The sequence below is a fragment of the Stegastes partitus genome, unplaced genomic scaffold (genome assembly GCF_000690725.1).
Source record: "Stegastes partitus isolate 25-593 unplaced genomic scaffold, Stegastes_partitus-1.0.2 Scaffold20, whole genome shotgun sequence".
NCBI classification, from domain to species: domain Eukaryota; kingdom Metazoa; phylum Chordata; class Actinopteri; family Pomacentridae; genus Stegastes; species Stegastes partitus.
Window position 1 is genome coordinate 495,487 of NW_007577751.1, and position 15,178 is coordinate 510,664.

At 39.0% G+C, this 15,178-nt stretch overlaps 1 protein-coding gene across 1 annotated transcript; it reads left to right on the forward strand.

Annotated features, from left to right (window-relative positions):
- The first annotated feature begins 3,585 nt into the window (after positions 1-3,585).
- On the forward strand, positions 3,586-15,104 carry rsbn1 (round spermatid basic protein 1). The gene is made up of 7 exons (XM_008293271.1): positions 3,586-4,354; positions 5,086-5,753; positions 9,111-9,248; positions 12,073-12,215; positions 12,352-12,519; positions 12,669-12,777; positions 12,899-15,104. The coding sequence occupies exons 1-7, from the start codon at positions 3,703-3,705 to the stop codon at positions 13,427-13,429; spliced, it is 2,409 nt and encodes an 802-aa protein (XP_008291493.1). The 5' UTR covers positions 3,586-3,702; the 3' UTR covers positions 13,430-15,104.
- The last annotated feature ends 74 nt before the right edge of the window (positions 15,105-15,178 follow it).

A 15,178-nucleotide genomic window follows, 5' to 3' on the forward strand; every position in this document is an offset into this window, starting at 1 on the left:
TTTCTTTTTTTTTTTTTNTGACACTGAAGTCTATTTTGTGCCAATCAGAGACTCCGGTTATAAAGAAGCTGCTCCTAATTGCACTCACTGTGAGACTGTTTGTGGGTAATTGGTGGGCTCTGAGTGTGACTTTTTTTTTTTTTTTTTTTTTTTTTTGTTTGTTTGTTTAGAAGTGACACTGAAGTCTATTTTGTGCCAATCAGAGACTCCGGTTATAAAGAAGCTGCTCCTAATTGCACTCACTGTGAGACTGTTTGTGGGTAATTGGATGAACTGCTCTCCCTGTCTACTCACCCCCGATGAAGGATCCTGCTTTTTCTTTCACATTTGAAGGTTTGAAGGAATATTCATGCAATCAAACAGCTTATCTTCCAGGAAAGATTGGTTCACTCTTGCTGTCACGAATGGATGTAGGAGGGGAAAAAAAAAGTGAGACTGGTGAGTTTCTCTTAAAATTTGTCTGAAAACTGTGTCTTTTAAGTTCTGCAAGAACCTGACCAGAATTGTGAATTGTGTGCGTGACTGCATTCATACAGACATGAATCCTATTAGCTTATCACAAGGTGGACAGACTACCCTGGAGCTTTATATGCATCAATCAACAGACCAGATACTTGTGGTTATAGTTCTAATGTTTGTTACATGTGTGTTAATAATAAAGCATAATGTAATTTATTGAAATTATATGTAAAACAAAACAGTTAGTACACATATCCATGCTGAGTTATTTCACTTTTGACGTGAAAATGTGTAGATAAGCGTCGCCATCTAAAATAGCACTATAAAAATCTATACATAGTCTGTAAACAGTCACACGAGCCTGATTCATAATGTTGTCGACTGTTAGCAGCTCTGTATTTTAGGTCCTCTGGCTTTGTGTGTACGTATACAAGCTGAATGGTAGGCCTATGTATTTTAGATATTGCTGTAGCATCGACTATACTCAATCTGAAACTTATATTATTTAACAAAGTGATTACACATATATTGGCACATACTTTAGATGAGTTGAATTAACAGAGCCTGATTGTAAGGAGCGAGAACTCTGCCTTCAGCTTACTTAAAACTTTACGAGATATTTGTATTTTTATCACCAGAAATGTAGGCACAAAAACAAATTATTTCTTCATGTTCAGATCCCTTGAATCTATTTTTGATCATAGTTTTGATTTAGTACATGACCCTAAGTGTAAGTAGTGTGGTGTGGGTATTTCTGTGTAATTGTTATTCGTCATGCCACGTCACTTTTGCGTCATCAACAAAGTCAGAAACTCAAAGAATTCAGCAAATTCTCTACACGAGGAGGACGAGTCGTGCTTGCACTGCTTCTTTGAGAGTCTGATTTTAGATGATGCTATCAGATTTAATCAAACTGGGATTTGAGTCCCATGTTTAAAGAAGGAAAACATTAATTGGGATCACTTGTACCTTGCTCTGAAGACAAAATGTAGCGTTTCAGTGTTTCCACTGTGGAGTACAGTGACATCTAGTGGTGCATTCACTGCTCATCACAAACTAGTCATTGCCTCGACTCGACCCTCATCAGCCTGCCTGTTCAAGGATGTAAACAAGTAACGCATGCATCTGTTGGTCTGCAGGACCACTGAATAATTTATTGTCCACTTTATTGTTGATATGTTGGGCTACTGTGTTATTTACTGTTCATGTCATTACCATGTATGATACTGTGGCCTTGCATCGCTCCAACATGTTAAGAAAAAGTCTTTTAGTTTTGACATCATAGTAGTTGTAAATGTCTATAAATTGTACAGCACCTGTATAAATATTTGCCTTCATGCAGAAAAAAAAAATCCTCTGTAAATCGTTTCATTATTTTTTTAAGGGAACTGAGACGAAATGATATAAAATGGGTGAAAAGAAATAATTTGGTCATGGCATTCTGTTCATGCACTGAGAAATAAAGGTTTACTGATTTAACATGACTGAGGAATTCTATTTGATTTTTCATATGTTTTTACTGTATTCTGGGGAATTCTGGTACCAGATAAAACATGAAATGCAGCATGTAATACTTCATTAAATTCTATCCATTCCTTTTTAACATAGGAGAACAAGCATTCCTCTCATTTATTATTACAGGAATACAAATCCAAAGAAACAATGTTTGGGCTCAACAAAAAAATTTAACACAACAGTTTACATCAATCTTTTTGCATTAACATAATTACTAAAAACAAATTATGTTCGACCAACAAGAGAATTTGCTTTTCCTCTACAATCAGTGGCTATTTTACGTCATCATTGGTGGCATAAACACAAATCTTTAAACAGATTACTCATTAAATTAAGTTGTTACAAGAAGTTTTTACGGACTTAATTACAATAATTGTTGAACACAGGATTTTAAGTTGAAAAACATTTTAAAAATTAAGCTGATCCAATCAGACTTTCTTTTGTAAAGTTTGCCTTTTTCATGTTTTTGTAAATTATAGCTTTTTTAAAAATGCATTATTGAATCAGAAAAAAAATGTTGGTATTTAACATTTTCTAAATTTTGAACTGGAGTCATATATTTGAACACTCAATATTTAAATCTTGAACACAAAGTAAATTTCCTTCAGTCCACTGTTGGTCACATCACAATTGAAAATATTGTCTAATTTATTGCTTTATTGAAATTTCTTTGTAAAAGACTTGATAGTCACCTTGTAATGTCCTTTGTATTATATTTGTTGAGGTTACAGTCTCTCTTTAACTGTCTGAAATTGCCCAGGTATGTTTAGGAGATCTAGGTACAAGGTGGGAATTAAAATCCTAAAAAAAAAAGAAAGAAAAAAAGTTACTACAATTTAAGTACATTTTAAAATAACTATTGCAGAAATCTGAGTTTAAATTACACATAATATTAATCTGATGCAATTGCTAAGAGTATTATGGCAACACAACCCATCAAAAATGATGTTAGAACTTTAATCTTGCAATTCTGCTTTTGTTTACTTATTCCTCACTTTACTTCGTTTTTTGAGTTAAGACTCAATAATGTGCAATAACTATATATCTCTGTGCAATAACACTAGTAATTAAACTAAATACTTAACACTTGTTTCTTAGGAAAAGAACATTTTACATCTATGCTTATACTGTTTCTACATATGTTTACATTTTTAGGACATATTTTTCTACTTTTGAATATATTTTCAGATCATATTTTCTACTTGCGTTCATCTATATATTTTGTACAGTTTATATTTGTAAGACTTTGAATGATAGCAGCTGTAACTGTAAGCAATTTCCCCTCAGGGATCAATAAAGTATTATTGATTCTGATTGATTAATTAAATGGTAGAAATAGGTTCCTTGAACGGCCTTTAGGAGCATGTATTATAATTACAGCCTTTATAAATATTATTTATATTATTTTAAACCTCCACTTATTGATTGTGTTGCAACATGTCAGCCTCACTCTGTGTATCAGCATACTGGTTGTGCAAATTACTGAGCGGCTATAAACGCCGCAGCTCCGCCTCTGCTGGCTGTCCTTAAACTAACCATGACGTCAGCCGAGCAGAGGTGAGTGCGTGCAGAGCGGCACGCAGTCAGCACCGGCTGAACTCTAACTCCCATGAGGCCTTGCGACACCTTTAAACTACATTACCCACAGCACCACACTTCCCGCATGCGCAACGGACTTGAACCGTCGAATCAAAACTACAAATTAAAGGACTACAAGCTGTGTGGTGCATGCGCAACAGCGGCCCCGAGTCCTTTAAATGTACTGTACGTGCAAAGATGGCAGCTCAAGTCGACTTGTTCCGTGCGAAAGTAGAAGGAGAGAGGGTGAGGGACAGTGTCGACAGATTCATTAAGGAGAAGAGGAAGAAGAAGAAGAAGAGGGAGCTGTCGCCGTCAGCTGACAAGCGGGAGAGGAGCGAGAAAGAGGCGAAGAGGGCGAAGCTCCATCACCACCACCACCATCACAACCAGCAGCCGCAGCCGCACGCCGAGCACCGGACGCACCAGCCGCATCAGCTGCAGCACAATCCCAAAGCCAACAACTTCAGCGCGGATAAACATGTCCTGCACAGCCACCACCACCACCACCACAACCACAACCACAGCCTCACCAATGGTACCAAGAAGAACTTGCAGCCGACTTTCCCTCCTCCTCCTCTGCCTCCTCCTGCACCGCCGCGGAAGGTGCCGGAGCAGCTGCAGAAGAAGCGAGCGGTGCCCGTGCAGCCACCTGCGCTCTTCACTTTCACGCCCCTCAAAGTGGTCAAGGCCAAACCGCAGGAATTCAAAGAGAAGCACCGGGACAAAGACGTGAAATTGAAGCAGAAGAAGGAGAACGCCGAGGCCAATGTGAAACACGCGGAGCTAAAGAAGAAGAAGGGTGAGTGTCATCGTTTTTGTGGGATATCCTGTTATTTAGGGCTGCACAGGCAATAGGATGTGTTCAATGAGTGTTTTGTTTAGAACAGATGTTAATATCTTAATGCCATAGATAGATATGCAATACATGCAAATGGTGGTCTAGTTCATTTAAAGCTGTCATCATTGCTAGGTTAGTGCACCATAGATTTATTATAGAATGGATTCAAAGTAAATGGTTTTACCTAAAAAAAATGTATTTATTTATTTTTATTTTTTTTTACAGGTTTTTGTTGCTTGATTTATTTTTAAATTACAGATAATACCTAGGAAAATCCTCATGAAATGTATTTATTCATATATCAAAGGTGCAAAAAAAAACCTCCCCAAAAAACAGCCCGAGACTGTAAATAATGTTTCATATTAAAAAATTGTTTTTACAAATAATGATTGGCTCTTTTACAATATGTGATCAGAAAATTTCAGTTTTACAGTTTTTTAATTAGTTTAAAAATATTATTTTGCAGATATTTGCCGCTATTTACACCGTTTTTTTGTTTTTTTTTCTTTTGTTTTTGAAAGTATTTCACAGTTTTTTTTACATATTTTTTCTGGCACCCTTGCTGCCAGATTTTCAACATTTTTGTTTGTTTATTAGTGTGTTTTTTCTTTACAATGCAATTCTATAGAGCACAGTACAGCTCTGTGCATGCTCCCCGCCTATCTGACTTGTACTTATTTCTGTATTTGTAGAGCCAAGGCCCCACAATGAGAACGCAAAGTCCCTAACACTGGAGGACTATCTCCTGAAGAAGAAAAAGAAGAAAAAGAGGCATCATGATGATGAGCACAGCACCAAAAAGGTTCGACACATGCACAACAAAGCGGTTCAGACTGTATGTGCAGGGTTCGGAGCAGATCTTCCGATGCCCATTCGCCCTGATCCCTCTCTGCCTGCGAACATGAAGCCTGAAACCAACCAACATCCTGGCAGAGACCCCGTCGACAACCACCCACCCTACCTGCACGCTCTCAAGCAGGGTCACGTCCCCTTCCTCTCCCATCAAGACCACTACATCCGCAGCTCCTGCCTCCAGACAGGGACCTGCTATGGACGCTTCATACATGAGGAGAGACAAGCCAATGGCGGGGGATTGGTTCTGCATGCTTATGCTGATGAGTTGGCCTGTCTCAGCCCGGCCGAGATGGAGTGCTTCGCCCAGGAGTTCCTGGAGCTGGCCTTTGCTGAGAAGCCTCGAGGTGCAGCCTCCTACGCCTTGGCGGTGGTGCACAGAGCGGCTGCATACCTGCCTGACTTCCTGGACTACTTTGCCTTCAACTTCCCCAACACACCAGTCAAAATGGAGATACTGGGCAAGAAAGACATTGAGACCACCACTATTGCCAACTTTCACTCTCAGGTATGTGAAAAGGCCCTCAAAGGGTCTGTCCACCCGACCTTACCAAAGGTTTCAAGCTTAATCCTGCTCTGTTTTTTGTGAGAGAAGTGGTTAGATTGTCTGCTTGTTTGGTTGTTCTTGATCAGACTGAATTTGATTTAAAACCGGGCTGCAATAATTATTTTGAGTTCATCTGTGAAATACATGAAGTATAGCATCGTTTAGTGGATTTTTTTCAGTCTAGAGTTGCAATTAATAATCAGTAGTCAAGAAGGTTTTTTTAGGGGAAGAAAATTGAAGTCCTCTAATTCAACCTTTTTTAATTTGAATATTTTTTGTTTTTTTTTAACTCCTCTGTACCAGCACACTAAATATCTATGCTTAGCAGAAAAATCAAGAGATTTGAGGAGGTGATGTTGGGCTTCTGGAGACTAAACAGCAATTAATCAAAAATAATAATGAACAGACTAATCGACAATGACAAAAATAATCGTTAGTTGCAACTGAAGTTCATTCTAGACATTCTCAGATTGCTTGTCTTGTTAACAAACAGTCCCTAAAACCAAAGAGATTCATTTTACTTTATTTTCACACTAGTCTAAGGAAATGTTTGGGAGGTAGTTTTTTAGTTTGTTTAATGACTTAAGCGATGGATCAGTTATCAACCAAATGACCATTGTTGTAATCAGAGCACCTGTTGTTCAATATGTGTTCAGAAAGCAGAAGAAGACAAGAGTGCAGTGGTGTGTGATTACCCAGATCTTATTGTGGAAAGGTCATAGGCTGTCCGTCACATCCCGTGTTAAAATGCAAGAGGCAACATGGATTCATACTGAAGAGTTTTTAGAAGAGGAAGTCTAAACTTAAAGAATATGGATTTTACATACCTTTATATGCTACACATACAGAACATCCATCCATCCATCCATTATCTATACACCGCTTAATCCTCACGAGGGTCGCGGGGGGGCTGGAGCCTATCCCAGCCGACTTAGGGCGAAGGCAGGGTACATACAGAACATAACTGATTTTATTCAGAAACTAAAATAACTTGTAAATCAGATCATTTTACAGTAATGGATGAGTTGGTGTGTCAAATGAAAACAACAGACCTCTGAGTTTTAAACATACTGTAAGTTTCCACCTGTATATGCTCAGACAATATTGCAGACTATCACAGCAAGCTGAGGGAAAACCAGAGTCTTGAATGAGGTGCAGTCCATGTTTTCCCTCCAGTAGCTGACTGTGTCTAAGGTACGCTGTGTGGGGGGAAAAAAATAAAAAAATTGTGCCGGTGCCAAGTTGTCCCCGTTCTTAGAGGGATCTAATGGATTCGCTTCTGTTCCATGACGTTGCTGCACATATCTGCTCTGACTGGCTCACAAAGATTGCAGAGAGGAGGAGTGAGTCAGTGTGCATATGTTGGCGCTACATCTGCAGAGAGTTCAGCAGCTCTCTGCTTATGCAGGGAAATGCAGCCCTGCTCTGATTATTTCACCACTGGAGAATCCCGATCATAAATAAATGCTTTGAGAGCAGAATGATTGCACTAAAATGCTCTGTTGTATTTACTGCACTTTACTAGGTCAGTGCGTTAAACTGCATGGAATTGGATTGTAAACAACAGTGTTGCAGTCCAAGTGTTTTCCTGGTGCTGTAATGAACAACACTGTAGAAGGAGAACGTGTTGTAGTCACACCAGGATGATAATGTGATGCAGATTCATTCATCCATTAGTGAGGCTGTGTATGGATTTTCCCATACTTTGAATATTAATGCCTATTTTGTGCTTGCTGTTAGGTGTAGGGTGAGAAGGATTTTGCACACAGAGTAACAAGGTTGTGTACCTTCTTCGAACCATTAGCCTGCTGAAGTGCAAATTCTACCCCCAGCTTAAAGGATCATGTCAGATCATGTCAAATAAAATCGGAATTTACATACCACCCACCTCCTATTTCAATTTTGTTTTGCAGCTCCAATGAGCAGTGATGACAATGCCAGTCAAGGACGTGAGAAAGATTTGCTATAGCAATAACAATCAGATCTTGTGGATATACCTACTACAGTGGAACAAATGATGAGCGTTGTTTCCTCACTACTAAATCTATGCATAATCAGACTGCTAAAGAGACAGAACTAGGTATGTGCAAAACAGTCAGTATGCACACTAAAAATGATAATACTGATTAGTTTTCTTTTGTATATTAACTACAAAAGCAATAAACTAAGATAGTTAGTATATGGTGTATAGTTTGAATTAGGAAACACCCATCTAGCCCCACTTTGTGTTCTGATTACCAAGGACTCATTGCCTTGGGTAACTTTGGTCTGATAGAGAAATAAAGAGTATTTTCTCCAGTTAGAAAAAAGTTTACAAAATGGACATACCAATTAGAATTTGGACTAAAATATTTTGACAGGATAGTTCTACCAATCACCCTCTATGGTAAAGACATTTGGGGTCCTCTCAGTCATCAGGACCACACTAAATGGGACAAGCATCTCGCTGACGTCCTGCATGCAAAATTCTGAAAATCCATAGTAAACATCCAAAGTAAAACCCCAAGCAATGCATGCAAGGCAGAGTTTGCCTGTTATTCATTGATTTAAGATGCTATAAACACAGGAGCTGAACCCCCAAAAAAGTTTGTTCTGTCAGCTGAGACTGAATGATCAGACAACACTGATTAACCTCAGACCAGCGCTGCTCTCCAACTGCTGATCAGTTCAGCAGATTATTACATAAACAAAAGATGCTCATCTGCAACACTGGAGGAATCAAATCAAAAGTCAAAACTAACTTCATTGCTGTCTGGCCCTAAACTCTCTATGTAGATTAGCAGCATGTCTCTGTACTGTCAGAGATGCAAAGCAGAGACAGATTCAGACCAAATACAGACTCAGTGACCACAGTCCAGCCATTAATAAAGGACGACACAAGAAGTCGTGGCTACCCAACAAAGAGTCTGTGGTCCTTGCACAACAGTTGAGGTAGAGATGGAGATGCACTTTCTTTTAAAATGCAACAAAATAATATATAACTTAATAATCCTAAACATTTCCAAACAGATTTTGTTAGTCAAGAGATGTGCAGCTTAACTAGCTACACTAAATGTAACCAGGTATCACAAGCTGAGGGACGCGTAATTATAGCATCACTAAATATGACAAATATCTTTAAATAGCCTTTTATACATCTGTGTCATACACACACACAATTAGTACAGTTCGACCATTATTAATATCATGGAAATATTGTGAACATGATATTCATGCCAATGATGCATATTGAATTGAACAGAATGAATATGTATACAGTTTGAATGTAGTATTGCACATATGCACAGTGAATAACATTTACAGTTTCTTCTATCTTAGGTGAACCGGACTTATTGTTCAGGAACTTACCGAGCCGGACCCATGAGGCAGATCAGTCTGGTGGGAGCTGTGGACGAGGAAGTCGGAGACTATTTCCCAGAGTTCCTGGACATGCTGGAAGAGTCACCATTTCTCAAGGTGAGGGAAAGATGTATTTTTATGACCTTAAAGTCTGTTGTCTGACAAGCTCACTCAAACACAGAAGTTTTGTAACTTCAAGCCTGGAGCCCGGCTTTGTTTACTAAACCACACCATGTCCCTCATAGCAGGAACAATATGTTAAAGACCTGCAGTCAAAGCACGTTTACAGTTCAGACTATGAGTATTAAGATGGGTGCACATTTTTTGTTCTGCTTTTCATATGCCTCACCAAACTTAGCATGAAATAAAATTATGGATCTTCCATTAAAGTGCCAAGTCTCAAGTTTAACTTAGGTTGTTCAACGTCAGTATGAAAAGAACTGTCTCAGTTGTAGCCCATTTAACACATAATGTTCAAATTTCAAGGGCTCCAAATTACTCGGACATTCAGCTACTAAATGATTCTTGGGCAGTCGTGTGTAATTTTACTCAGTTCCTGCACAATAGAGTTCACATGTGGGTCAGCGTTAACTGAGGTGGAATTGTCAGTCAATAGAAGGATATAGGAAGAATATAGTAATGAGCCAAATGTAGCTGGATAATTCGTGGTAAGTCTTATGGATGACTAAAACATCATTAGTATGGTGCAAAAAGATCTGACTACACAGCAAGGACACAAGATGCAAACCCCTGTTAATGCTCAGAAACAGAGAGGCAGGTAGGCGTTCACAAAACCTATGAGAGAGAAAAGTGGAGTTCTGAAACAAAGCTCTGTGACCTGATACAAAAATATGATCAAAAGGGGAAGTGTAGAGAAGGAAATAAACGGCTGATAACCCGAAGCAACGTTCTCCTCAGTCAAACATGGTTGTGCTTTATTTATGGAGTGGACACATATGGCACATTTATTTTAAACATTATTTTTGTTGCAGTATTTTTTCCTTTCATGGAAGAGTGCAGTAGAGAGATGGATGGGAAATTAATAGAATTTAGGATGTTATCCTTCAATTTCCCATGCAAATTATAGATTGTGTCTTTTTAAAATTTTGATATGTGCAAATCAACAAATGAAACAAAACAAGGACATTATTTGCCTCGGAGTTGTGCTCTTAACCAAGAGGCCACTGAGTTGCCCCACATTGTGAACAGAAGCAACAGGATCAATGCAGAAATACACAATATCATACAAATGAATCAAAACTCAGGGACATCTTGTCATTATGTTGCACAACAGAAGGTGGCTGCAGTGAAGACCGCAGGAAGCATCACCAGAAATACTATAAATATGTTACAGATATTTCAGCCAGCTGTCTGCATAATAATAAATAGGATGGTTTTGTCTGACTTCATTCGTGTCTGACCAGTTACTTGTGAACCTGTTGGGCCCTAAGTGTGACTCATCATAAAGTTGAAACTTTCCTCTTTAACATCGTGTCAGTTATTGTATTTCCAATTAAAACATGCCAAAGCACAGAGAATGAAGAACAGGAACAGCCAAATATAATGTAGTTGTCCAAGTGTTTCATGTCTGGGTTGTAAAACCTTTGCATCTTCCTCCAGACGTCAAGCCAGCGTTGCACTGTGTGTGATGAATGCAGCATGTTCCTCTCAGGAAGCTCATTTAAAAAGTCCAGCGCTCTGTAATCAATCTAGTGCTGGCATGTCGCTGATGATATATTGGTGTTAAAACATCTGCTCAATCTGTTGCACTTTTTATCGCATTAATCTTAATCTAAACTAAATCACATTGCTTTGTCATTACGTGGTGACTTTTAATTAAGTTTTTAATCAGTTACATCACCAAGATAGTGATCTGATTTTAATATTAGCACAAGGGCTGCATAATATTGGGAAAAAAAACTGACATTGTGATATTTTGTTTTTCTGCGATGTGAAAAAATACATGAATTTTCAAGGGATGATTTGAAAAGATCTGATTCTAAAGATTGTGTAGGGGAGTGCATCTGTATAGAAATAACTTGAACACCTTAGTAAACAGAGCACTGGTTTCACTTCTATATTGTATCACATGCCAAATAATGTTCACGTCTGCTTTGAAATACAACTAAAGTAAGGCTCCTCTTCACCAGAACTCATTTCTGCAACACAAAATATAAATTAATTGTACCCAAAACACACAACTTGCTGAACATCTGTTTGTCGCCAGACCCAACAATTTACCAATGTTCCAAAACACCTCACTTGCAATTAGTTTGACAAGAGTGAAGTAAGGCGTACCAGCGTCGAATTTATCCCAGATGAATCTGACTGATTTTCCACAAGTGTAGCATTTTAAGCATCAATATCGCAATCATGTTCATTTAATTGTGAGAAGCCTAAATTGTGATTAATATTCCATGAAGTGTGCAGACTGACAACTGACTTTTTTTTTAAAAAACCAGATGATCCTTTTCAGTGTTTCCCTCTTGTTCCTGCTCATTTTGCTTTGCAGATGTGAAACTTGCGTGTCAATGTCTTGTAAATAAAGTTTTTTTTAAAAATCTGCTTATCCAAGAGTAAATTATATCCGACAGACTTTTCTAGTCGATAAAAAGAACAAAAATGGAAAATGAGAACTGCATCATGAAAAAAAAAAACAGTTGTACCATGATGTGTTTGAGTTCATTTGTCCCACCACTTGCTTTACTATTACTGTACTCAATGCTGAAACAACATACAGTGCAGTCCTAACTACTATGACACTCTTGGATAAGCTCTTGTCCAAAGGCTTTAGCAAAAATACAGAATATGTTTTACAGGCCATAACAAAATGATCAAGTTAAGTGGAATCCTCATTCTCAGCTGGCTTTGTGATTTTTTTCCTGAACACCAAACTCACAGCTCTGTTTGTGAATATCTGTGTCTGTGCATGTCGCCACAGATGACGCTGCCATGGGGAAGCCTGTCCAGCCTGAAGCTGGACTGTCGCTCTCAGAGTGACGACGGGCCCATCATGTGGGTGCGACCAGGAGAACAAATGGTGCCCACTGCTGACATGCCCAAGTCTCCTTTCAAACGGCGCAGGTACAACCTTGAAGACGGATCCATGCCAAAAGATGGTTTAAAAAAAGTGACATGAAAATATTAGAGAGCAATGATTGTGATTTGTGACGTGAGCATAAGTTCCAACCTCTTGTCCCTCTGCTATCTCTTTGTCTAGATCCATGAATGAGATCAAAAATCTGCACTACCTGCCGAGGGCCAGCGAACCCAGAGAGGTTCTGTTTGAGGACCGGACTAAGGCTCATGCTGATCACGTAGGCCAGAGTTTTGACTGGCAGAGCACTGCTGCTGTGGGCGTACTGAAGGCAGTGCACTTTGGAGAATGGTGAATGTCCTTTAGCATGCTTAAGTCGAGGTGTTGTGGTTGCAGCATCTCTGATAAATAGTCACAAATGTTTGTTATGTTATAGCAAATGAGAAAATGGAGGTAACTTCTCTGTGTGTTCAATGCTTTTTTTTTGTAATCTCTTCCAGGAATAACCGACCTCGAATAACCAAAGATGTAGTGTGTTTCGATGCTGGAGACTTCAATGAAGTTGTCCAGAGGCTGCAGCTGGATCTGTATGAGCCTCCAGTGTCTCAGGTAACAAGTGTAGTCTGTGCAAAATACAGTAGGATGTTTTCCATATCACACACCTTTTTGTTTTTATAAATATACTACAATTACTGCAGTAACATGCAAATGAAATCATACTGTCGTGCAGTGTGTGCAGTGGATAGACGACGCCAAGCTCAACCAGCTGAGGAGGGAAGGCATTCGCTACGTCAGAGTCCAGCTCTGTGACGACGACATTTACTTTATCCCGAGGAACGTCATCCACCAATTTAAGACAGTGTCCGCAGTCTGCAGCCTCGCCTGGCACATCCGCCTCAAACAATACCATTCAGAAGACAAGAAGGAAGAGCAGCAACCCAACGATCTGAGCCCCACCTCGGGCCGAGTCTCTTTCTCCTCCCCTGCCAGGCCCGATGCCACCATAACCCCCTGCGCAAGACCGCAAGGAGACAACATCCAAGGCGGGGTGGCCAAAACCGAGGAGCCAGAGTTCCAGAGGCCTGCAACACCTTCCCAGGAGCCTCAGCCAGCTCCTCCACAGCCCACCAAGTCTGCTCACCTCCCAGCAACATACCACGATCCCCACCTTTTCTTAGCTCCAGTCCACTCTGGATGTACCCCTTCAAAAGAGCCCAGCCTGCCAAAAGCTCGTGGCCACACTGCAGATTTCCCTAAATGACTAAAGGTCTTCCCCCTTCTCTCTCTCTGTACACTGTGGGAGGAAGTATGTACAGGAATTTTAGACTACAACTGACATCTTTGTCAATCAGGAAGTTTTTCAACTTAAATTATTCTTCAAACTTTTTAAATCTTTAAATGTTGGTGAAAATGTTCCCAGATGATTTTTTTTTTTGTTTTTTTGTTTTTTTGTTTTTTTTTCCAGCCAAAGTATACTGTTTAATGAGACTGTACAATACAGTTTATTTTATTTTATATTGGTCGCACCTAAAACTGGAGCTCTGTGTTTGATGTGAAGAAGCTATTATTTTTAGACTGACGTTAGAAGTTGCCGATCTTACTGTATGGCAAGTTTTTAATTCACGTTGAAGGTGCAGCTGTTATGCTTATTTAATGGAGAAACTGAAGTCACAAATGCAGGATTCCTTACATACTTGGAGATCTAATTACTGCTTTACTAGTTTCAGTGGTGGTGGCAAGTAGACGAACATTATCCTGAGGAAACTGTGCATTCTGTATGATTAAGTGCTTTGTCAGTTGTCTGCAAAGGGCCACCAGGCCTTCGTCATGTGCATCCAAATTCTGTCACGTTTTGGAGATTGTGGATTGGTCGCACACACCAAACATAGGCTAATGAATAATAAATCTGACTAGTCTAATCGTATGAAAGACTTTTAAGGTTATCTAATTAAACGTATTTGTCAGCTTTATAAGTTGTGGTTTAGACAGTTCTTTATTTAAATGCTATTTTATACAGGGCCCTTTTCTTACTGTTGATACAGTTTTTGATATTTTATTTATTTTCTTAAGCTTAGCAGGTTTATAACCGGTGATGAGTAATTAAGATTATGATCAAATTATGAGAGTGCCTCTAAATGACGAAGGAATTGCGGCTATTGCACTTAGCAATAACGGTCTGAATTTTTAATTTTTCTGTGTGTGTGGAGTATTTATCCAGAATCTGGTATGTAAATATTGTGTTGTTGTTGTTTTTGCTGCGAATATGTGGATGCTGTCATACATTCTTCATTTCATTAAAAAAATCATTTGCACCTTTTTGGTTTTAGCTGATAATGCCACTAGGTTGATAAAGGCACCGTCGTAGAGGGTTACTGTGTTTGTATCCACTTTTCTGAGTGTAATTGTGTGATTTCAGATGTAGGGAACCCTCTTGTTCCTTTAGGTAAAATTATAAAAGGTGATCCGCTAAAATGTCTGGCCAAAATCCTGTCTTTTAAATTAGATTTAAATTGAGATTTACAGTTCAATAGAATTTCATAGAGGCCTGCGTGTTGTCTTCTAAAAGTGATGATGTTGGAGCTCTCCCACTGACTACATCTTAGTGCCTTGTACTGTATCTGGTTGGCCTCATTTAAAGCTGCAAAGTTTATTTGTTGATGAGTAGGATGTTAAAACGGAAACTGTCCAAGCCGCCGTAGTTGGTGTGTCTTGTATCTGCTTTTTATTATTTATTTTTTTAAAAATTAAAAATGTTGCCTTTTGGTTTCTACATTTGCATGTCACCTGGAAGAAAAGGAAATATACCATCATAGTGTATTTGAAAATTATGCCCTTTCATACATAATGGATCCTGTTCAGGAAGGAGAACGACTATTTTTGTTTGTCAGAAATATGGCTTAACTTACTAAATAAACGTAGAGACAAAGTGACGGTCACAGTGCTGTCGTATCTGCCTTTCGTCATGTTGTGATGCTCTGTGTTCCAGATCCAATGAAATCTGTTCATTTTA

Bases quoted from the DNA above. Each gene is read 5' to 3' on its own strand.
- rsbn1 (XM_008293271.1), top strand. From the start codon at position 3,703: ATGCGCAACAGCGGCCCCGAGTCCTTTAAATGTACTGTACGTGCAAAG. The intron at 5,754-9,110 runs GTATGTGAAAAG...CTTCTATCTTAG, and splicing joins TTGCCAACTTTCACTCTCAG to GTGAACCGGACTTATTGTTC. The intron at 12,778-12,898 runs GTAACAAGTGTA...ACTGTCGTGCAG, and splicing joins ATGAGCCTCCAGTGTCTCAG to TGTGTGCAGTGGATAGACGA.